The sequence below is a fragment of the Acanthochromis polyacanthus genome, chromosome 8 (assembly GCF_021347895.1).
Source record: "Acanthochromis polyacanthus isolate Apoly-LR-REF ecotype Palm Island chromosome 8, KAUST_Apoly_ChrSc, whole genome shotgun sequence".
Lineage (NCBI taxonomy): Eukaryota > Metazoa > Chordata > Actinopteri > Pomacentridae > Acanthochromis > Acanthochromis polyacanthus.
The window spans coordinates 2,943,954-2,967,877 of record NC_067120.1 but is presented as its reverse complement, the minus strand read 5'-3'; the positions used below and the strand labels follow the sequence as shown (position 1 = coordinate 2,967,877).

Genomic DNA, 23,924 nt, shown 5'->3' with positions numbered 1-23,924 from the left:
TATTATTTTTTATTGATGTTATCGTAGCCCATAAAGAGTACCTGTTAACAGCAGTTTCCAAAGCCACTGTTTTAGTCTGGACAGAGGTCTGAGAGGGAGAGAAAAATATGCTTTTACAATTTTTTACCACCCTAAAGTGGATATGCTCTCAGTGTGGCAATTTAAATTGCGGCAGCTGGAAGACCTGATAGAATGACCCACCGATGGCCAATTAAGGGCAAACAAAAGTACTTCATCCCTTTTGGTTATGTAACTTCTCTGGATATCACACAAGCCCAGACATCATTAACATTGTTTTGTAAATGGTAGATGAAATTTATCAGCACACAATACTTTTTACTGCTTTGCAGATTGTCATGATTTAAAACGTCTGGCTCCATAAATGATGCACCTCAATCTCCTCTATCATTGTCAGACATGTCCAAATTGTGGTCGATTGAGATACTGACACAATTTTGTTGTATTTAGATTAAAAAAAAAAGAAGCATTGCTCCTAGTTCTGCTCCTCCTCTCCGTATATGTGAAGAATGAATGAAGGCATGTGTCCTTTTCTTTTCAGTTAAAGGGCAACAATCGTTCACATACCCTGATTTAAGACATCCTTAAATCTCTGCTGCTGCTATACTTCAAATGATCCAGCACTTGTCAACATATGAAGCTAACTTTGCATGATTTATCAATGCATGGCTCAATATATAATATAATAATGTTTTTTATGTTCATTCTGATCCTGTCTTTACAAATTCCATCATTATTTATTATGGAAACAATCGCTTATTAATTAAAAAATGACTGGATATCATTAAAATGTCATCTAAATAACCATCTAAATTTAATAACATCCACTTTCTAATTAGCTAAACAATAATAAAATGAGCTGATTCAGAATTTGTTTTATTGTGTTCTTTTTATTAAGTTGAGATAATCATGACAGATATTTTTTGGCAATATATTACATTTTATTAGATTTTTGTTTTATTAAATTTTATTATTAAAAATAAATAAAATTTCTCAGACACAAATGCAATTTGTGCCTAAGAAATGACTTTAAACTAAGTTCTCTGTTACAAAAACACCTCTGTAGGAAGTGTGTCAATTCCAGATCACATGACCTGCTCCACATGATGTCATTTCCTCCTGAAGAAAAGACTGGTCAGACTCAAAGGCTTTATGACTTAATTCATATAAAGTAGTGTAAATTTATCACATGTCAACAGGTTTATTGCAATATCTTAAAAAATAGCTTTTAATTTCAATTTTATTCAGTTGTAGATATAATATTTAGAAGAATCTTTCTGTAAAAATGCCATGCGGTGTTGATTTTAGGCCTGGAAACAGCAAAAATGTCAACTATGTTACAAAACGTCCCACAATTGTATAATGACCTACATCATACACTTCTTCAGCTCAGCTATGCTGCTGAACTCATCACTCACTTTTACACTGTGACACTAGAACTTCCTGCAGCACTCACCTGTTTCCTGTGCAGCAGTAAAGCTTTCAGATTAATGCATACAGTGTGACACTACAATGGCACATCAGAAGATTTTAATTATTATATTTCCACTGCTGCGGTAACTGAGTAAGGAGTGCACAGGCCCTCCTGCAATTGGGAGATGCGTATGAATTCTGCTGTTGGTCATATCTGTTTAATTCTACATTTGTTTGCTCAGTATGAAGCTGTGTCTGTATTCAAGGCCCAATTTAAGACCTGCTTACAGCTAGTACTCAAGATTTCCAAGACAGACTGGAGGACTCCATGTGCACATATGTGGCGTTGCCATGAGTGAACAATGTTTCAGTTTTTCCTCACTTTTTAATTATAGGGGTTGTGGGGACCTAATGTCCTCACAACCATTGGAAAACCAAAAGAAATGTCATTTGTGGGGACCTCATTTGGGTCCCCATGGTGTTTTCTTGGCCATGCTGTTGTTACTGAAAAAAGTAAAAGTGCAAAAATGTTTCTTTAGGGTTAGCCATTGTTTTGGTCTGGGTTAAGGTTAGGGTAAGGGTTAGGTATGAATGGGAGTCAATGCTAGGTCCCCACAAGGATAGTAATACACTGTGTGTGTGTGTGTGTGTGTGTGTGTGTGTGTGTGTGTGTGTGTGTGTGTGTGTGTGTGTGTGTGTGTGTGTGTGTGTGTGTGTGTGTGTGTGTGTGTGTGTGTGTGTTCTTGTACTTGCTACATGGTGAGGACCATTTTCTGCATTTAACTATCAAAGTGAGGACATTTTTACAAAGTGAGGACATTTTGGCCAGTCCTCACTTTGAAACAGCCATGTTTGAGGGTGAAGAATTGTTTTTAGAGAATAGGTATGAATTGAGGTTTGGTTAGGGTAAGGATTAAGTTTAGGCCATCAGTTGTGATGGTTAAGGTTAGGGTAAGGCTCTAGGAAATGCATTACGCCTATGGATGTCCTCACTAAGATAGAAGTACAAACGTACGTGTGTGTGTGTGTTAGCTTTTGCTACATTGTGGGTTATTGTCCCCACAACTGTAGGATAACCGAAAACTATGTCACTTGTCGGGACCTCATTTCGGGCCCCACAAGTTTAAACAGTGTTTTCTTGGCCGTGTTGTTGTTACTGAAAAAAGTAAAAGTGCAAAAACGTTTCTTTAGGGTTAGCCATTGTTTTGGTTAGGGTTTGGTTAAAGTTAGGGTTAGGGTAAGGGTTAGGGGTTAGATATGAATGGAAGTCAATGGTAAGTCCCCACAATGATAGAAAAACATAGTGTGTGTGTGTGTGTGTGTGTGTGTGTGTGCTAGCCTGTGCTGTTGATATTCTTGGACTGCCAGATGGTGATTTTCTCACAGTGACCATGAAATCCTGATATGCTGAAGAACCTCTCTCCTCTATTTGTGTATACTTGGTGCTAGTGTGACTCATCGGCCATAGCACGGTACAACCCTGCCATTGGCCGACTATCTCAGAATGCAGCAACAACAACCTCCAAGCCAAACCAAAAATGAAACTGAGACTTAAAGTTTTGACAGGGTTTTGGATCATGCAGTGAGGCAGCTCTGCTTGTTTTTTGTGGTGGATTATCCAATTTTAATCGCAGAACTCATCTCCCTGCATGCAAACGTTTCATTACCAGAATTGTAGCCTTCACTGTTTTTGAGGAGACACCAAAAATAGCATCATTAGGTTAGCCCCGTCTACGACGTCTGTTATTGGTTTGAGTGACTACAAACAAGCCGAGCGTTTTTTCACCTACAGCAAAAAGGTCGTGTGGTGCAACCTGTCCATTATGCACTAAGATTGGGCTGACAAAGTGAGATGACCTTGGTGCCAACGGGTGTCTGTTTTTTGATTTTTCAGGTTTGATACACATTATATTTAAATGCAGTATACAAGAAATTCTATTTAAGTCCTATTCTCTTGTAATTTTACCATTAAATGTAACGCGTCAAAAACATTCCCATACCATGTAACAAGAGTTTCACAAAACAAATATTTTCTGTGTGGCGACTACACTCCTTCATACATACGATGACCAGAACAACTGAGTTCAGGTGTTCTATGTCAATTAAAATGCATAACTTAACTGGCCAGAATTCAGTGCGTTACAGCACTCTACTGGTAGTAAACTGATGTGAATCTGTGCTCCCCCTGGTGGATAGAGAAAGCACTGCCACACATAGTGCTGAGGGCATGAAGTAGATAGCGGTTTATGTGCCTGTATCATGAATGGGGGATCTAATACCAGCCAGGTGCAAAGCAGCGACCCATCTAAGAGCTGCAAAGAATCAGCTTTGGCCCTGTAATGGACCAGCTGGCTGCTGAGTACTACCGTACTTGAAGACATTTACACAAATATGTACATATTTGCGCACATTTTGAATGATAAGATACAGAGTACATAATCACCAACACTGATATCTACTAATGCATCATTAATCTGCATGTGTTTCTACACTTAGTAGAGTGGAAGTCTGCAGAAGAGCAGTTTGAGAGTTCATCAACACCCCTAAAGTCTGTTGGTGCTGCAGCTGTATTCAAGAGATTGCCTCCATTGTCTGGCAGTCCAAGTGGCGGTGTGTGTCTGAGTTAAGCATAGAAACATTTTCTGGACTGACGAAGAGCAAACACAGCATATTGTATGCATTTTACACTCAGAGAGCCTCAAGGCATGCCCCGCTCTGTAAACATAATGGAGGCTAGTGCCTACATGGTGTTTTTGTTTGTGTCAGGGCTTTTTAGCTTATATCTGAGCAGTGACAGAAAGACACTGGAGGTCTGAGGGTTCTTGTACTGTAAATGGAACCAAACAGACAGCTGTGGGATTCGCCACTTCTGTTGCTGACACTGAATATGAATAAGGACAGAAGAAGTGTTGAACAACAATGACATTTTCCTGTGATGATAGTGAATGAATTAAACAAATCCTCATGTTAAAAATATACAAATATGTGGTTTGTATGAATAGAAACATTTTTCTTTGGAATGACTTTCATCATCAATATATTTATCAAAAGAGGTGATTCCATTTACTAGTTTATATGTTGCCACTGTAAATATATTAACCCGTGTAAAATGAGTAGGAGGAGAAAGTAAGAATTCAGTTAAAAACGAGCTCCTGCACTCATGTTTCATGGTTCACATGCTCCCAGTGACCGTCTGTTTTTCTCTTTTCTCTAGTTAATTACGCAATGGTGAAGTTCATCTGAAGGCCTTGCTTTTGTTATTATTGTGTGGTAGTTATGAACAAGATGAAATGTTCAAAATTCTTTTTTTGTTTCCAGTGATGAGCTGGGAACAAAAAGAAGAACTTTACATTCTAGGTTTAGACACAAAACTAACGAAAAGTTTCAATGGAACCGCTGTGTTGTGGAGTGTTTTACTGAACATGCCAGCTGAGTGGTGACTCACACAGCTGTAAAAGTCTATGTAAACTTGTAAAGACCACGCATATCATGAGAGCCTTGAGTTTCCAATGACTCCTTAGAGCTCTTAGTTATCTGTGATGGAATGATTGAGACATGTACATATTTGTTAGAAAACAAGTCCTGCGATTTGTTTTTGTCATATATTTACTACAGGTCTTTTGGAAAAATAACTACATCTACTGGGATGTGATCAGGAAGAAAAACACAAACTATCACCTGCTGCAAAGGTCCATTTTTTTCAGAGTGGTCAAGAGTCAATGAAGAATCACGAAAAGCAGATCTGCAATGAATTAGAAGCTGCTGGAACACAGGTGTCAGTGTTGACATTGTTTTACATCACCATGAGCTGAGAGGCAAGAATGAAGTCTTTCCTTCAGAAATGGAACCTAATAACCTGACTGAAGTTTGCTGCTGATCACATGGACAAAGAAAAGACTTTCTGGAGGAAAGTTCTCTCGTCCGGGAGTCTTTGATTTACATTAGAGCAAGTCGTAAGTCAATTTTTGCCATAAATAGGAACTCCGGCAAAATGTAGACAAAACCATTCCGTGCATCACGATGTCTGTTCTTCTGAAAATCCATGAATACCAATGACTTTTATGCATGTATGAGTCATTTTGCAAGAAGATTACAGAATGTTGCACTGTTTTTACCACTCGAGCATTTTATTGTATCTAATTTCACTTCCAAGGAGATCACTTTCCTTTTCTTCAAGGCATTGCCCTCAGAAGAGTCTGACTTACACTTGAGAACCATAATGAAGGGCAAGACGTTAGCGAATGCAGCACAATCCAAGATGGCGTACAACCAGCGAATGTAAACAATGTGACAGCGTATTCATCCGCTCTACTCGTCAACTAATTCCACATAACCAGTTCTGACGTACCAACGAAATACTGCATGTCGTAAACCAAGGACCCACTCCTAACCAATTCTGACAAAACCCCATACGTTGAGGACATCATAAACCAAGGCTCCCCTCTACTGGAAACACGGTAGATCTCATACAAGAACCAAAGTAATATGAAGAAGCAATTTAAGAGATGTTGTGACTTTCACCAGTTCTGCATTTCACTAGCTGATAGGTAAATTGTGTCGCTGTGACAGCTGCCTCAGGCTCTTAGTCAGGTCTCTGTCCAGCAGCATCTTCTGTTGCACCCAACACATCAACTGCCGTAGGCTATGTTACTCATTTTACTAACATGTCTGTCTCTTTGTCCACCTTGCTTTTGAAAAATAAATTGCCGTGTGCCTTCTTATCAAACCATTCAGTCTTTGTCTGTCACAACATGGTGCTGCTCTGATGGCACATCATTGACTGCAGTACAGTCATTTCAGTCTGTTTTCAACAAAGTACTGACTCTGCATCATTTATGTTTTTGACCTCTGATTTCTGCAAGATTTTGAGCTCAGCTGTGTAAAATTCTTTTTTTCTCTTTTATTTCATTGCATTTTTAATACTTCTGTGCTAATTTTGACACATTACGTGGACTGGAACATGTAACCTGGTATGCCAGTTTTAGAGGAACTGATAATGCTACCGAACAGATCTCATGAACATACGCCGTCCTATTCATCAGCTTAACAAGCAATAACTGGCAATTCATGACAAGTTTGTGCAGTTAAGAGAGTTTGATGAATACAGCTTGGATATAAACAAACCTCACAGAAAGTATAAGAATTTTAAAAGAAGGATGATTTGATTGTTTTTGTAATTATTCTCTGCTAACATTGAAAGCATTGATTTACACAAAACAAGATCAAATGTAAAGAGGTTGTTTTTATCTGTGTGTCCTTTTAGCATGCTAGTTCTGTAAGGGGGTTAAATGGAAGGAGTGGAGCTTCAATGTGGAACCAGATCATGCTTCTGTTTATGCATAGTAAATCCAATAGTCCTTCAGCCTTACACATTTTTATCCCATTTCATTCCTTTCACTCCTCCTCCTTGTCTCTCTCCTTTTCTGTGTCCTTTCCAGCATTAGCATTCTTGAGGTATACATTGTGTACAATGGGATACACTGCAGAAGGGCTGATAACCAACAACAATCCCAGCATCATTTGTGCGCCGTCTCACCGCTGTCACACACTCTTAGTGAGACAGAACACAGGAGTGAGAGAACAATTTCTGGGCAGAGTTGTCTGCTGCTGTGTCAATGACACAGGACAAAACCACAGAGTAGGAGGAATAAAAGAGAGAAAGAAGATAGAGATAAGATGAAAAGTTTATTGCTCCCAGTTATGTGAAACAAAGAAGCAGAAAAAAGGAATAACTCTTGCCAGAATAACTTCACAGATTTACATTTAGCCTCAGGTGATACGAGCAAGATTTTGCCTTCCTTTCAGAGACAGCAACATGGGTGACGAGAATTTCACAAAGGAAGTAGCCCAAGGAAACTCTCAAACTGAAGATTAGGTAGTTTAAAGATTTCTGAGATTTACACGCTTTAGAATTTATGACAAATGTTAATGAGCCACCTTTTGTTTTTGGCCACATTTAAACAAATCCCGGGAAAGAGGTAGATTACATAAGCATTACATTCGTTTGAGCATGACAAAGAGAAGAGTGCTTCTGCTGCTTTTGGCAAAATAGGCAGAGCCAGAGAGTTGCTGCCACCAAAATCTAGATTATTTAGGCAACTTTTGTTCATTGTGATTGTGAGAACACAGTGTGCTGTTGACTAATTTGGCTCCATCCTTGCTTAAATCCAACAGGGCCTGCTTGTCATTCTGTAACACACCTCATTTCTCCTCAAATGTGACTGGGAAACAGGCTGTTCCACATTATTCTCTGAGAGACCGTGGTTGCTTCCTTTGACTTTGTAAGTAAAGAAGGTTTACATTTGCTACAAGAGTAATTGTTTTAATCCCTTTTTTCAGGCATGTCGCTATGGTCACGTGCAGCATTTGGAGCATCTGCTGTTCTATGGAGCCGACATGAGCGCCCAGAATGCATCTGGAAACACCGCCCTGCATGTGTGTGCACTCTACAACCAGGTATGATTCATGAAAACAACTTATTATGGCTTGTGTGCTGGGGAGAAGAGATTAGTCATTCTTCTGTAAATTATTTTCATATTGAATGTTCAGAAGTCATTATCACGGCTCAGGGTTTGAGTTAGAGGTCATGGAGGTGAGCAGCAACGTGAGGCATTTACCTTCTACACCAGGGTCTTGTCCAGTCTGAGAGTGTGTTGGCTCGCTATGTTCAGCAAACTTAAAGTAATCAGACCTTTTGTTCAGTTACTTGTTGAAGCCACATTGGCAGCCATTTCAGTTTGGAGTCTTCCTGGGTAAGTCTGCAGGCTTTGCACACCAGGATTTGGACAGTTTATCCCATTCTTCCTGGGAGATGCTGCCAAATTCTGTCATTTTGGATTGGGAGCATCTGTGAACTGCAATCTTCAGGTCTCTCCACAGATGTTCTGTGGGGTTAAAGTCTGTACTTTGGTGGGCCACTTGAGGACAGTCAGAAACCTGTCCTGAAATCACTCCAGTGCTGTCTTGATGATTTACCCATCAGCACAACAGCACTCACACTGTTGCATCCTGCAGGAGATTTTCCCCGAGGATCTCTCTATATTTGTGGCATTCATCCTCCCTTCAGCTGTGACAACACTCCCTGTCCCTGCTGCTGAGAACCCCCCCATAGCAAGATGCTGCTACCGCTTCTCTTTAATTCATATTAATAACCAGGTCATAAGCAGTGCCTGGTGTTCATCAGACATAGTCACTGCAGGTCTGCACAAAAAGTTCATGTGTTTCCTCATCAGGTGAGAGAATCTTTTTCTCTGTGCTCTGAGTCCTTTAAAAATTCTTCAAGTAAGCTGTCACGCCTTCTAATCAAACAGGCCTCTGGCTGGCTGCTCTATCATAAAGGCCTAATTGAAAGACTAATCGAGGACAGAAAATCCTCTGCAGAGATGAGAGAACCTGCACTTCTGTTGGAGTGATTGACTGTGAGGTTCTTGCTCACATATCCGACAGAAGTCCTCCCTCCTCATTTATTTAGTTTGACCAGACTCTAGGAGGAGTCCTGGAGGTTCTAAACTACTTTCATTTCACAAATATTAAGGCTATTGTGCCCCTGGCAACACTTAATCAAATTTTAGGTTCTTTTGTAGTTCTAGTAAGACATAGACTTTATATTTTAAAGGTCCCATATAATACCCCTTTTTGACAATGAATCTAAGTCTCACATGTCAAGGATGCATTTGTTTCACTTCCAAATATTATGTTGCATATTGTCAATTATATACCAACTCTGGATTTAGCCCTTTTCCAAACTTTCTGTATCAGTGTCTGTAGCTTTAAAGATCCCATATAGTGAAATTGTATTTTACTGTGTTTTGTGATTAATACCTTGGAGGTGTAAAATTAAAGCTGATAAAATATCAAGACATTTATTACTGTCATTCCCCAAGCCACTCCACAACTAGTGAGCCTCCGTGCTTTGCAAGCAAATAACAGTTTGACCAAGGTGCTGTTTAACGCCTAGCTAACCAATAATTGTCCAGATCAAACTGTGATTGACAGCTGTGTTCTTCCTGGAGAGGGCGGGAACAGCAACAGCGCATAACTTTTCAGAGCAAAGCAACTTATTTAGAATATCTCTAAAACCAAAGGATATACAAAGATGGGGAGCATTAGTAAATTTTAGTGTCTAGCGATAAGCAGATGTTTAGCAAGTGAGGCGTACCATTTCATTCATGTTTTGCCTTGAGGAGATGCCCTAAATCCTGGTGAAGAAAACTCTTATTTTGAAAGCTGTGGTTTCTTTATTCAAATGTGAAAGTCAATTAATAATCATGATACATAATTGTGATGTCAATACTGATACAAAAAATATAATTTTGTCCATAATAGTGCGGCTTAAGTTGTAAGGTGGTACTGAAGGCCCTTGTGCTGTTTGATTTTCGGCTGCATGAAGCGAAAGACACAACTCTGGATGAGGTTTTTCCGTTAGTTTCTTTGGGAAATAGAGAGCGCTGTTTGGTTTATGAACATTAAATGAGCACTTTTCTCCTTTCTCCGTCTCTCTCTCTCTCTGCCTGTCTCCTTCATACACAAGGGAAAATGTGTGCATGCATGTATGTGTGTGTTTGTGTGTTGTGATTTTGGCCATGTGCTGTTTAGCTAATTTCAGTCATGATGAATGACCTGCTTCAATTGAACTGGAACACCACAGTCTCATGAGAGAGAGAGAGAGAGAGAGAGAGAGACATAGAGAGACTGTGTGTGTATATATAGTTGGTAAGCACAGCATCAATACTTAATGCAAGCTGTTTTGTAACACATCCATGTGACTTCAGTCATTACATCTTTACCTTCTTAAAGAGGGGGCAACTTGTGTGTGTGTGTCTGTGTGCGTGTATATGTGCACATGTATTGCTCATGTTATGAAGACATACCTCTGTTGCTGAGCAGCATAACATAAATCGTTACATTTTAGTGTGAAATCTAGATGTAAGGTCACGTTCAGGTTAGGGTTAAGGAAGTAGTCGTTGGTGTTTGCCTCTAAGAAATTAATGTCACTGCAGAGTCAGTGCAACGTCTGCTGAAGTGATGGAAACACAACTGTGAGTGCATGTCCATGGTGAGGGGAAAGTAATCAAAGACAGAATGGATGAGTAGTTTAATTTACAGTTACTTGTACAGCTTCTTGTAAGTCTTCAGTTTGATAATGGACCCCGTCCCAGGCCTTGTCTGTTCCCACCGATGAGGACAGCTGTTATCCTGCCAGTGGAGACCGAACACCACGTTGAGCTGATTGATCCCAAAAACAGTGCATCTTAGCAGGGTTCTAGCAGGCCCGAAGCAGGCCTGCCCTGGAAGATTATGTACAATCAAGGTAAGAAATGGCTGGTAGCATTGACTGAGAAACAAGGAGCCCAGTGGTAAGATCAATAGAACCATATGGAGAGAAAAAGGAGTGTCAGAAAGAGGGGCAGGCAGATGAATCTGTATGAGAGGGGATGAATGACAAAATATCATCCGGTAATCATGAACAGAATAAGCTTGCTCGATGTTCTTAAAATCCTATTTCTTCGGTCTGGCCATTACCATTTACTCTCTGGGTTTTTTTTAGTTCTGCAGATGTGACCAGTAACAGTGAATGAAGGCGAGGTAGGGGTCTTCTGCCTGGCCGACAGATCCACAAGAGGTGGTTCAATGAATGAGTGGAGACACGGTGCTGTTGGAAATGGCAAGTGGGGACAGCACTGATGAGAGAAATGAAAAAGAGTTGGCACAAAACACACACAGACCTCCCCGAACCAGTCAAACCAATGAAATGGTGGGACAACTCAATAAAAAGCTGTCTGAAGAAGGTATCGCTGTATTCCATGCTGTAGAGTTTGTATTATTCTGTGACTGTGCACAATGAGTAACAATTCGTATTTTAAGTTTCTGTTTTAAATCATGCATACACTTTAAATGTTTTTCACCATCTAATGTAAAAAGCAAGCTCTGTATTCAGTGGAGGATGCCAAATCTGCTGCTTTAGTTCTAACAACAGAAAGAATCCTCAAATGCATAAACATGGCTGTGAGAGGAGCCATCTGTCACATCCTTACACATGACTGACTTTTGTCATTAGTGTAAATTACTCAACTACTGTATGCATTCCTATGGACCAAAAGTAATTGCAGCTAGCAAACCACAGTGAGGAGTGGAAAGGTTTCTCAGAGAATCCCTGCTGTAAACCTTGGAGAGAAGAGCAAGACAGATGGGTCACACTTTAATCGGCCCGTGCTTTTGTTTTTGTTTTACATGCATCTGTGGAAAAAAAGCATCAAATTGCACAAATTGAAAGGTTCCACTGTTGAGTTACAGCACACCTCACACCCCCGATTTATCTGATTGTAAGACGGTTTCATATGTTGGCATCAGTAGACGCAATAGACGAAAGTTCATTTCTCATAACATGCATGTAAATGGCAAGAAAGGTCTGCCAGGTCGTCCCAGTTTGACACAGTTTACCAGTTCCTTCTATCTTCTCAGCTTGATGTACAAACATTTATAACAGTGAGGATCCACAGCTTAAAGATGAGTTATGCAACACATTGCATTAGAAAAGGACAGACTGAGGCACATGTTATCCTTTAAAAATGGCCTCTGGATATCCAAGGTTAAGGGAGGGAAAATTATTGTATTGTAGCTGTTGTTCTTCACCTGAGTGCGTCTTTGTACCTTTCTCCATTCTTTCACATGTCGCATGTCTCCTGTTACTTCTCTACATCTGTTACACAACTCTGCAACCTTGGTGTACTCTGTTTCACCGTTTTGTCACCGAAGAGATGAAGTAGAAATTCATAGACATGTTCCATATACGCTCTAGTCTGCCTGAATAAAACACGTTGTACAAGGTCAAACACACTTCACTCCTCACATATTATTCGAATTGCTCTGAAACTGGTGAACATTATGACCCTTTTCACTGCTGTGTGTGTGTGTGTGTGTGTGTGTGTGTGTGTGTGTGTGTGTGTGTGTGTGTGTGTGTGTGTGTGTGTGTGTGTGTGTGTGTGTGTGTGTGTGTGTGTGTGTGTGTGTGTGTGTGTGTGTGTGTGTGTGTGTGTGTGTGTGTGTGTGTGTGTGTGTGTGTGTAGCTGTTCGTGCAACTGCATAATGAATGGGTGACTACCTAATCTAACCGCCACAGGCATTTATCTATATAGCTTTTAAACAGTTTTAAACTCTTACAGTGTGTGGGTTTTGGCTATTAGCAGAGTGATCATACATTATTCATAACACCTGCTTCATTCATAAATACTCCACTGTCTTCACCCTCTGTTTACATGGACATTGCAGGTTTTTTGTGTGTTTTAGTGACACCTTGGCCACTATGCAGCTTAGCAACGACAGACTGAGTCACAGTCATATTAAAGGAACAGTCACGTGTTTGGCCACCACATACCAACACTATATAACTTGTCATAGATTCTTTAAGTTTCTTGAGCTTTACTTGAGGGATAGAACAACATTTTTTTCAAATGCATTTTCCTTCATTTGGTGTTATGATGGTGGTTGTGGAGAGCCCCATTTCTTCACCGCCATCCAGAATCTCTTTATGGTCAAAATGTCTCTTTCAGTGTTCGGTTAGGTTGAGATCTGGTGGCTGCCAAGGATAGCAAACCCAAACCATGCCATATAAGAGCCACCAGATGACCTCACTGCAGGGGTCAAGAGTGAGCCCTCTCCTTTTAACTGTTATCCAACCCATCTATGTGTTTTACCAGAAGAGGGTGCTGCAGTGCATACAGGACTAGGTTAGATATACCGAGCTTGTTGGCTGAAACCACACAGACTGTTATTAACTGAACAACGTACTCTATTAGTGTGTGCATGCGTGTCCCTGAATGTGTGACTCGGTGGTGACCAGAGTCATTGTGCTGATTGTAAAGAAAGGGTAGTCCTATTAATTCGTCCCTCTGTGCTAAATTACATATCGACCCTCACAACGCTGGCACGTGGACACACAACCTCGTCTATCAATCCACGGTTTGGCTTTTTTGCCGGGGGGGATGTGCTCATTTACACACAGTACGATATATGGCAATTGTCCTACGCATGAGAGAGAGAAATGTGTGGCTGTGAACTAATCAGGATGTCTCTTTTACACTAGATGAAATGTGCTCCTTGTGCTGAGCCATTTTGAGCCTGTGTTTTTGTACCCATTATTTTTGTTTGTTTTTTTAAAATTCTTGTTAATCCGTTGCTTTGCAAACTGGCTTTAATATGCTAAATGCCTTTTGTAACTATTGGCTTTCTACACTCTTGCACATTTTCATTCCAAAGGTTTTGCAGAGCATGTTTGACTCGTTTTGTGAAGACAGTCCATCTTGGTGACTTTTATTTAATTCTTCCTCTTTCTTTGTGTTTACTCTAAATAAGGACACTTCCACACTTGCTGTTCAGTGCCATACCTGAGTAGCTCTTCAGGATTGCTCCGATCTCACAGTGAAATTGAGTGTTTACTAGACATTTGCTTATAATAAATCATGCAGAAAATTTAAAGTTTTAGGTAGTATTTTAAGCATGTGGAATGTCCGTCACTGTACATCCAAAACTAAAGCTGCAGCTAGATCCTGTAATACTCTACTGTACAGTTCACTGTAGGAACTCTTATCAGTTGGGTAGCTCACATTTTTACAGTGTATACAAGTGTCTCGTGGATGGTGTTTTGAGTGTGTGTCACATCAATAATGTGACCGCTGGCCAGTGGGAAAGTTTGCAAGTGGGACCCTCATACTCAGCTGTGTACAAATACATCATACCTAATGCAGAAGTACCATACAATATCTATCTCATTAGAAACTAGGATGAGATGGTATGAGCTAAAATATGAGCGCTAAAACCCATGGCAGGAGTTGAGAGAATTACAGCAGTAATGTAGCACAAAACTCTTGGAAAGTTACATCCTTGCAAAGAGCAAAAATGTCACCTTCGAAGGTGTTTGTTGTTTATATACATGTTGAGAGTTATCAGCTCTTTCCTGCAGAGTTAATGCCGTGCGTGTGTGTGTATTCTGTTCACACCGTCACACTGCTGAAGCCACCTTGCTTTTGGGGTTGAAAAGCAAGTCCCCATAACATTAATCATTAAATTGTAGAGTGAAGAATTGGTTTGAAGTTAACGCTCGAGGAAATGCATGCACAGACGTCAGTGTAACGGCATCTCAAGTCATGGAAGCTTGTGTGTGTGTGTGTGTGTGTGTGTGTGTGTGTGTGTGTGTGTGTGTGTGTGTGTGTGTGTGTGTGTGTGTGTGTGTGGTTTTTTGCTTAAGGGTTGATGTGCTTTGGGTGAAACATTTGCAGATTGGTACTGCATGCTGAATACATTGTTTTCACCACTGCCTTAAGGTCTTGTACGATAGTTTGGACGGGAATAGCGTCCTTGTGTACATTTAAAGTTGCCGTTGTTATACTATTCTTGCACAACTGTTTTTTCTTATCATAAGACGGTGACTAGCTGTCAGTGACTCAAGCAAAGATGTCTACATTGAAAATACAGAACACCTTACGGACCTGGCCTTTTCTCTTAATTTCTGAAATTCATATTTAGCCACCACAATTTCTCAGGAGACCTCCATATTCTTTTGATTCTTTTTACACTCCGTAAGAGTCATTCCCAAACAGTTTTGTGAGCCTGTTTCTTTTAGAGGTTGATCAAAGCGGTTGTTTGTGATGCTGCCTCTGGCAACATCTGTCACAGTGCACAACACACAAATGATCATACTCCACTTGATATTTGACTTTTTAAACCATGTCCAGATTGCATTAAGTTGGGTTTTTCTGACAATTTTGTCTGTAGTAGGATGCGCTGTCCACTTCTTCACCTTTCTTTTTTTTTGCAAGGTTGTATTTGTTTTAGAAACACAGATAAAGTAATGTTTTGGGAGGGTTTTTTGTTTATTTTTTATTTTTTGGGCCACTCAGTAATACTGCCATTAGTAGCAGCCCCGGATAACACATCGTGAGTTGATTTAAAACTCAAGTGCTCTTTATCTGATGTGACATTTAAAATCCTTTACCAATACAAGCAATATAGATAAATCCATTTCATGGCGCATTACTTATACCTTTTAATCCACACACCTCTAATAGAGAGGCCACACATCACCCTGTGTAGGTGCTTGACTGCATGTGTGCTTGTTTGTCTCTCTTTAAGAATGAATGTATGCATTTCTTTGAGTGTGTATATTGTTAGATACGCTAAAAATCAAATACAGTGACCTATAATGATAGTGGCCAAACACAGAAATGTCTCCGTTGTCTTTCAGGATAGCTGTGCACGAGTTCTCCTGTTCCGTGGGGCCAATAAAGAGATAAAGAACTACAACAGCCAGACTGCTTTTCAGGTATATGAGATCCAGAAACCACTGCCTGTTCCTGTGTGTATTATACTTCACAATACTGACATGCCAGAGCCCAATTAATTGAAATACACAGCCTAATGTTGGTATACTGAATGCATTCTTTGCAATTAAAAACTCAGGCAGCCCTATGGCTCCCACCCACACAGGACAGAGTCGTGGTCCAGCCTTTCTGGATGATGAAGTCCATATTAAATTGACACTGACACAGATTTCCTGCGCAAATCAAACTTAATTTGTTCGAACGCAGGCCAGGCTGGTTCAACAGTGTCCAAAATCCTGCCACACACACGGATTCTAAACATCTGCTACAACAAAGAGCTAAGTGTGTGAAATATTTAATAGGATAGTGTGGATGAGGAAAAAACTGCAACATGGGATGCATTTGCGCTCATAACATTTTGTGAGTTGTTTGTTTTTCTTGCTTAACAAAAAAAAAATGTTACTGCTGTCTTTTCCCTCCTCCAGGTGGCTATTATAGCAGGAAACTTTGATCTGGCAGAAATCATTAAGGTCCACAAAGCATCAGATGTTGGTAAGTTGACAGCAGTGGTCATATATGTTCCTCAGTGTATCACAGGTTTAAACATGAATGTAGACAGAAGCTCTGGGAAAGCGATCACAGTCTAAATACAGAGGTAGAGAAAACTAAATTCATGAGATCGAAACGTAAAGGATCCGCAGAAGGTTTCAGGCGATTTTTGGATCCCTGCTGAGTTGAGCAGTTCTTCTGTGAAAGAACATGCAGGAAAACTCTGCCATCTGGTGTGGACTCGAGGTAATATCCCACTCTTTATATTGTGAAACGGTCTTACTCAAATGCTTTATTCCTTGTAACAATCAACAGAGTTAAACAGGAATCACATCTAATGTGTTGAATTCATTACCACTCTATCATTACGCTATAGATGCAGATTATTTTACTCAGCCAGTGTCCCGATGCTGTTAGTGTGAACTTAAAGAAGTTGTTAACAATTTGCTTTTCTTCTTATTCTGTATTTGGTCTTCATTCTCAATGATTAAATACAATAATTGCAAAGACTGATATGGCAGCCCAGTGGATTAGTCAATTAAACTGTCAGTCATTGCTGCAGTACCATTAGTAACAGATTCATTGCATAATTTGATCCTTATGTGAAAGTTTGCACGTGTGTAAATAAACATTCTCAAAGCCTACTGCGATTAGTGCAACCAAGTAACAACGCGTGCTATAAAGTGTGTTTTATAGTCAGCATGCGTCTCTTTTTCTTCTCAGTGCCTTTCAGGGAGACCCCCTCCTACACCAACCGTCGACGTGTGATGCCCGGGCCCCTGCCCTCACCACGGTCCTTGCTCCGCTCCGCGAGTGACAACAACCTGAACGGGGACCACGATCACATCCACAGTCAGGCCCCCCGAGAAATCCGTGGCCGCCAGGGTCACTCCCCTGTCCCCTCGCTGCGTAGCCTGCCAGCTTTTGGGCAACAGCACAGCAGCCTTGGAGAGGTCAGTCAGGCAGAACGGGTGTGAAATTTTAATCGGAATTCATGAATGAGGTTAGAAGAATATAGTGAGGGGATAAAAACAAGGGTGATGTGATGTAATGTCACTGAAGTATTCTGTTTCTGGCTATGTCCAAGATGAGCATTATGTTTCTGTGATGCTCATCAGAGTCGTCATGGAGAGATCCCTGACAGCAGTCTCCAGAGTACCGGCAGCTCCAGATCCTCCCATTCCCGCTCGCCTTCACTACATCACATGCATGAAGAAGACAAGCCAGTTCCCAGACGCTCCCACAGCCACGGCTACCCTCACGGACACGGCCCTCGTGGAAGACTCAGGTCAGTGAGATTCACTTTGACATTTCTACTTCATTTGTAGTAATACTCGGCTAAACTAATTTTTTGAAGGCTTTATGAACAAATAAATCTTTCTTCCTCTTCCTAATTCACGTTAAACACTTGCCAGTCTCGGCAACTGCTCACTTTAAAAAGATAATCTGTGACTGGCCTTGTGATTATGCACCTACTTTGATATTTAAACCTAATTTCAAAAATCAAAAAGCCCCATGTGATGCGTCTGACTCACTTGTTAGTCACCAGGCAGCACTCTGCATCTTATTCCATCTGCTACCGTCTGCTGCTGGTGATAAACATGACATAACATCAATCAGTGCAGAATCTTGTTTATTTATTCATGCATCAATCCTTGGCACGTATGAAAGTTGGTTTACTGTCAAAACTGTTCTTGCAGCCGGCCCAGGAAAGTCATCTATATCAGAGAGAAACTGTGAATTCAAACTGAGAATGTATGTTAATAAATTGGTATCAGATTTACAGTGACAGACTGAAACACAGAACTGGATGAGGACTGCTATAATTGCGTTCGGTGTAGCTGCTGTGTGGCCCGTGCTCCTGTCAGGGTTTTAGTGTATGATCAGCGGCATGATGTGTACCAGGCATAAACAGCAGCCCTGTCTGTGTAACGAGCTCGGCTGAAATGCAGCATTAGTCCTGCTGGGAGGACAGAAGGCTCATAACATACTTGAAATGAATGTTTTTGTGTCTCTATGTTTGTATACATGTATGCCAAGTGCACGAGACTGTGTGCAGAGGTGTCTGTTTGGAGACAGACAGATGGAAAGGTACTAATAATTATCACCATCGGGACCAATTGAAAGCTGCCAATCTGTGAGTGTGTATGTCTGTCAGTTTGTGTGAGCGAGATTGAGCGAGAGACAGCGGATGCATTCTGAAATTAGAGCTATGAGTAATGTCATTGGACGAGCCGCTCAGTTCAAAACAGCTTGTCAGCGGACTGATACATCAATCCGCAGATGTAGTTGCGCTTATTGGTGCCGGAACAAATCCCCTCCCTTGTACGCTGAACCATTAGACAAACTGCACAGTAAACCGGGGCTCTGATCACTTCTTGGAGCGAAAGATTAAACTGGTTTACAGACACTTGGTCTGTTAAGCTTTTTATTATGATCATATGTCAGCACAAGATCACCTACATACAGCACACACCTAATGGATTTCTCTGTGACACTCGCTGTGTGTGAAGCAGTCTGATGTCTGACAGGGGAATTGCATTACAGACACAGCTCCAGCTGTACTACTCTCTCCTCTAATGCTCTTCTGTTATGCCATCTATCAAAGACATGCACATACTTTTTACCTCTTATTTTGTCATTAATGCACACATAGACACACACACACTGTGCCATCAGTTATCGTCCTTTAGGTCACATTAAAACACACTCCTGCATCAAAGGATTCTCAAGTTGAAGTACAGGGTGTCCCAAAAATCTGACATCATTTCATCCCCTAATAATTTGTTTAAAATTTATTAGCTTGAGAATCTGCTAGGAAGATGGATTGGACGTGCTAATGATGGAGACAACTCACCTGATGTAACACTGTGTGGTTTCTCTCTGTGAGGGTTATGTGAAAGGACTGGTCTATATCCCACCACTTCCCACATCTGTAGAGGAACTCAAGAAGAGAGTCACTGAGGCTCTGGAGAATTTTACACACGACATGCTGCAGCGAGTGTGGCAGGAACTGTGGAACATTATAAAATTACCATTCTCCAGAATTTTTCATTTGAAATTTGTAGAATAAATATATATACATTTTATGTCCAAAATAAATCCTATTAAGAAATCATTTCTCCTGACCGTGTCGTCTCTCCGATCTGGACATCTCAAATGACGTCATATTTTTGAGACACCCTCAATATGTATGCATTGAATTATCCAAGAAACAAAGGAAATGAAACAAATTAAAGTGAATTATGTGAGGTAATTAATAAATCCACTATATGTTTTTAAACCACTCTTTCAATCACTCATCCTCTGATATATCTGGTACTGCTTTAGAATTAACGTTCACTGACAGAGATACACACCTTTTGCGCTGTATCTCTTCTCATTTCTTACAAGGTTGAATATACAGAGCTAAAAAAAGGGGGGGAGAAAGATAGAATTGAAAAGATTGCAGTATCTGCTGTGTCCTGGCCTAAATGGCCTTCTGTACACAGAGAGTTGAGACCTTGTTCTTCAGTGTGCATTACCCTTACACCATGTATTAAAGTGAGGAGAATGTATAAAAAGCTCAAAATGAGCAGCTGGTCTCCATGGCCAGAACCTGCACCCAAGTGAGACTGATGCTGTCCTTGAATATTTTTTTCAGTAATATCTCTCCCTCCCTCTCTCTGTGTCTCTTTCTGACCTTCTGTTTATGCCCATGGTAACTCTAGAGGCATTATGGGTGCCAGGGGAGTGTGAAATTAGCTTGGCCGGTCAACAGCCCGCCCGACGGCAGACTCCAGCAAGTTCCTGTGGAACTCACCATCACTTCCTCCTCCGTGGATGTGTGCAGAGCTGCCAGAGTTTCCATGGCTTGGCCGGCATTCAACAGACTGGGACAATAGACAGGATAGGTCAGAGAGGTGTATTTAAACTAGATCACAACAGAATAACAAACACAGCTCCCACTATCGGACAACATCGACTCCAGCAGGTGCAGTAGACAGCATAGTTAGACATGATGCTGGGATTTGTTCTAATACGGCAGAATTTTTTTCGTCTGTAAAGAGTTTTATTGTCTACTTACCATGATGTGATGTCAATGCAGAGGGATTATTAATCACCACATGGACATTGTCTTGACAGTATCAGTGGCAGAAACGGTGATATTGAACTATTAACCTTAGTTCTTAGTTATACAACTTGATTTGGATGAAAAGCTATTAAGCTGCCAGATGGATATATTTTATGAGGGAATGAGAGTATATTATATTGCTGAGCAGAAGACACTAACTTTTATTTATTTGACTCCCAGTGGTTTAGCAAAGTGAAGGCAGCCATCCCTTTCTTCAGTCAACTTTATTTGCGGTTCTAACAGTGAAACGGATGTTTTCTCAGGATGTATTAGTGTCCCAGCTAACAACCGTTTTGATGGTTGAATAAGCTATTGATTATTGACACAATTAAATAACTATTTGGAATATGAATTGCACAGTTACTCTGTGGCTCTCATTTAGCTTCAGGTTGTTTTTGGGCACATACTGACTTAAAATAAAAAGTAAATATGCTCATTGTGCCCTTTTTTAATACAAGCCTACAGTGTGTGTGTTTTTTTGTGGTTTAGTCTCAAATGTTGTGACAGCACTGCAATTTCTGATATCCAGCTTCATTATGTTATCACACCGGCAGGCTAGGCTAATGTTGTTGACCCGGTGGAGCTGAAAATGTTGGGTATCACTGGTTATCTTCCAGCTATCATTATTATTATACCCCACTATAACTTTAGTTCAAAAAACAGCTTACCTAATGCTTAGGTCTGGCAGAAACCCAGGTTATTAATTTTGGTTCATCCAGTGTTTAGTTCATTTGTGCTGAAATCAGCAGTGGGCAGGCTGTTAGAAGGTGGTCTGTACATTTATTAATCACATCAGACAGCAAATTGCGTCAGACTGTGACTCACTTCACTCCAGTAAGAGTTTTCCAAGCAAGTCTGAAAATCCCACAGGAAGACATCATCAGCTAATCTGGTCATCAGTTTAGTCAGCCACGTCGACTATGTGGTGCACAGGTAAATAAAAAACACGCCTTCTGACTGGTTTACATCAGACATGGTTTCATACAGTTTTCTCGGAGCTCAGGTTATTACAGTGCCATCATCACAAACACTGTTGAATCCCCACCCAGGTCATTGGGTGGATACATTTTGAATCTGAGGATGGGTGATGCTACAGGTTTTTTGAAAACGCAAGGGACCAAATCTTCATTTCAGCTGAAAATGTTGTTACAAGACATTGTCAATAAGATAGAAATAGTGTCATTACCTGCTGATGTGCCGAATTATGACCCTTTGTGTTATATAGCCTTCATCTAATGGCAAAAAAAAATAACCGAGGGATGTCCTGTTCCCTTCAATTTTCAGTTCTTTGTTACCATTTTCCTCACCTTTTTTCCTCCTTTCTTTGCAATAGTCACACTAGTGGTAACTGATGGGATGATATTTAATGGCATCTTTTGCTATGGTACATGGAGATGATGAGAATAGGGTAAATCTGTGGAGAAGGTGGGCAGTTGAGCTTTTTCTGCATTACCTGTGTGGAATTTAAGCTCAGAGGAGGATACAGTGGAGTGCTATTGATCAGTAACAGGGATCCAACGCTGGTCCATTGGTTTGAAGCACTAATGCTGTCTGGACTAGCATGGCTACACACTGCAAGTCAACTTTCGAATAGTTTGATGCAGCATAGAGTATTACTAAATGTGCAGGTATTTGTGTAAGTTTTTACTGGAGTCCTCTGGAAATCATCAAACAATGTGGATGTGGTTTAGAGACAGTCATTGAGACCCAAAGATCTATAACAAACAAGAACCTCAAGTACCTTAACCAGTCTTCTGCATCTTCTGGCACTCTTTCTGGTTTGAGTCGTGGTTGCGGTTTAGTAACTATGGTGGCCTTGATGTTTTTCTTGCCAACCGCATCCTTCAGCTCTTCCTGGGGATTATGAGGCATCCCCAGGTCAGATTGGATGTGTAATCCCTGCAGCGTGTTCTGGCGATGCCCCCGGGACTCCTCTAGTTTGATGTGCCCAAAAGGTTTTACTCTGAGCTCCTTCAGCATATCTCAGTCGTTCACTTTGTCCCCGAGGGATAGCCCAGAAACTCTGTGAAGGAAACTAATTTTGGCTTCTTGTTTTCTGTCAGTTCCCAGAGCTCATGACCGCAGGTGAGAGTTGGAACGCTGATCAAATGCGAGCCTCGCTTTCAGACTCGGGTCCCGTTTCACCGTGACGTTCTCTTGCAACACCTACATCACAGCAGGTGCCACATCGATAACAACTGCCGCTCTCTCATGCTTAGTCGTACTTGTGAACAAGGTCATAAGATGCTTGAATTCTTTTGTTCAGATGGGAAGGAATTGTTGAACATCTCATGTAGCTGTATTCAAGGCTCGGATTGAGGCTTTGGCTCCTCGCTGGAACACCCTAAGGGGCTTTGTCCGAAATCTCCTTGAAGTTCAAAACGCACAAAGCCTTGTATCGCTGGAGCCACTTCAAATACCTTTTTAAGAATCTACAGATGTTGTCCCTGTTGCTAACAAAGACAAAGAGAGTGGCCCGTGCTGTAAGACTTTAGTGTCACTTCATTTACATCATACACTTATTAAATTTTGTAATGCAGTAAACAGGACAAATGTACATGCAGAAAAAGTGAAGATTGCTATTTTAATGTGTGAATAATGTCTTTAAGACACTGCTCCAATATGAGCTAAGTGGTTTGTTTAGCTGAGCTCCTCCCCTGTTTCACACTGAGGCATAGTTTAGAGTAATGTTTTGATCACACCAGTTGACCTTTTCTTCTAATTTAGCTTAATGGTAAAGTCTCTGTGGAGCATAAGCTGTCCATGTACAAACAGATTTCCTGTTCACGACCTTAATATGTTCTGCCCAATGAGCAGAGTCCACATTCTACTTCCTCCTTGATGGCCACAAACACTCCCACATTGGGCAAGAAAGAATGAGAGTGCACATATTCATCCATGTGTAGTAAAGCAAGGACAGACTGACGATCATTAGGATGCAAAGTGTAATGCTGATTATGACTGTGTTTATAATGAGCTCATCTCACCTGAGAGAGCTGGGCTATTTGAGGAAAAAGCCATTTACTTGAGCAGACAGGGCAGTCATGTGAGAAAATGCTACAGTGGGGCAGCTTAGTTTGATAGCATCTGTGAAAATGGCATTGAATGACATTTTCGTTGCATGTTCAGAGTGGTGCAGGCATTTCATACAAACAGCCAAACCGGGGTCGCTAATATCAAGCTGCTGAAAAGTTAACCTGTGTTTAGTGGGCTCATTGATCCCAATTAAGTGTCTGATAATTGGCATGCAAATATATGCTTTTGATTTTACAACAAATGCACTGAAAGAATCTCACCCACAGTATTTATTCTCATCGCTTTGAGCAATTTACATCTTTGAGTTTGTCTGTTTTCATTGTGACCATTTTAACTTAGGCTTTTAAAACCTCATGACTGGTGGTAAACACAAGCAGCACAATTATATTTCAGAGATACGGTTCATATTCATTATACCACTTTTCACACTAAATTGGAACTCTCCCAAACCTCCATTCATTATATTTAACAGCATGAAA

The 23,924-nt window shown here is 40.7% G+C and overlaps 1 protein-coding gene across 1 annotated transcript in view; it reads left to right on the top strand.

The window, feature by feature from the left end:
• Window positions 1-23,924, top strand: part of shank3a (SH3 and multiple ankyrin repeat domains 3a) — a 159,899-nt gene that overhangs the window by 71,192 nt on the left and 64,783 nt on the right. The window contains 5 exon segments of the mRNA XM_051951413.1: window positions 7,771-7,887; window positions 15,671-15,748; window positions 16,232-16,298; window positions 17,019-17,248; window positions 17,414-17,583. Of these exon segments, the coding sequence (XP_051807373.1) occupies window positions 7,771-7,887; window positions 15,671-15,748; window positions 16,232-16,298; window positions 17,019-17,248; window positions 17,414-17,583 (662 nt within the window).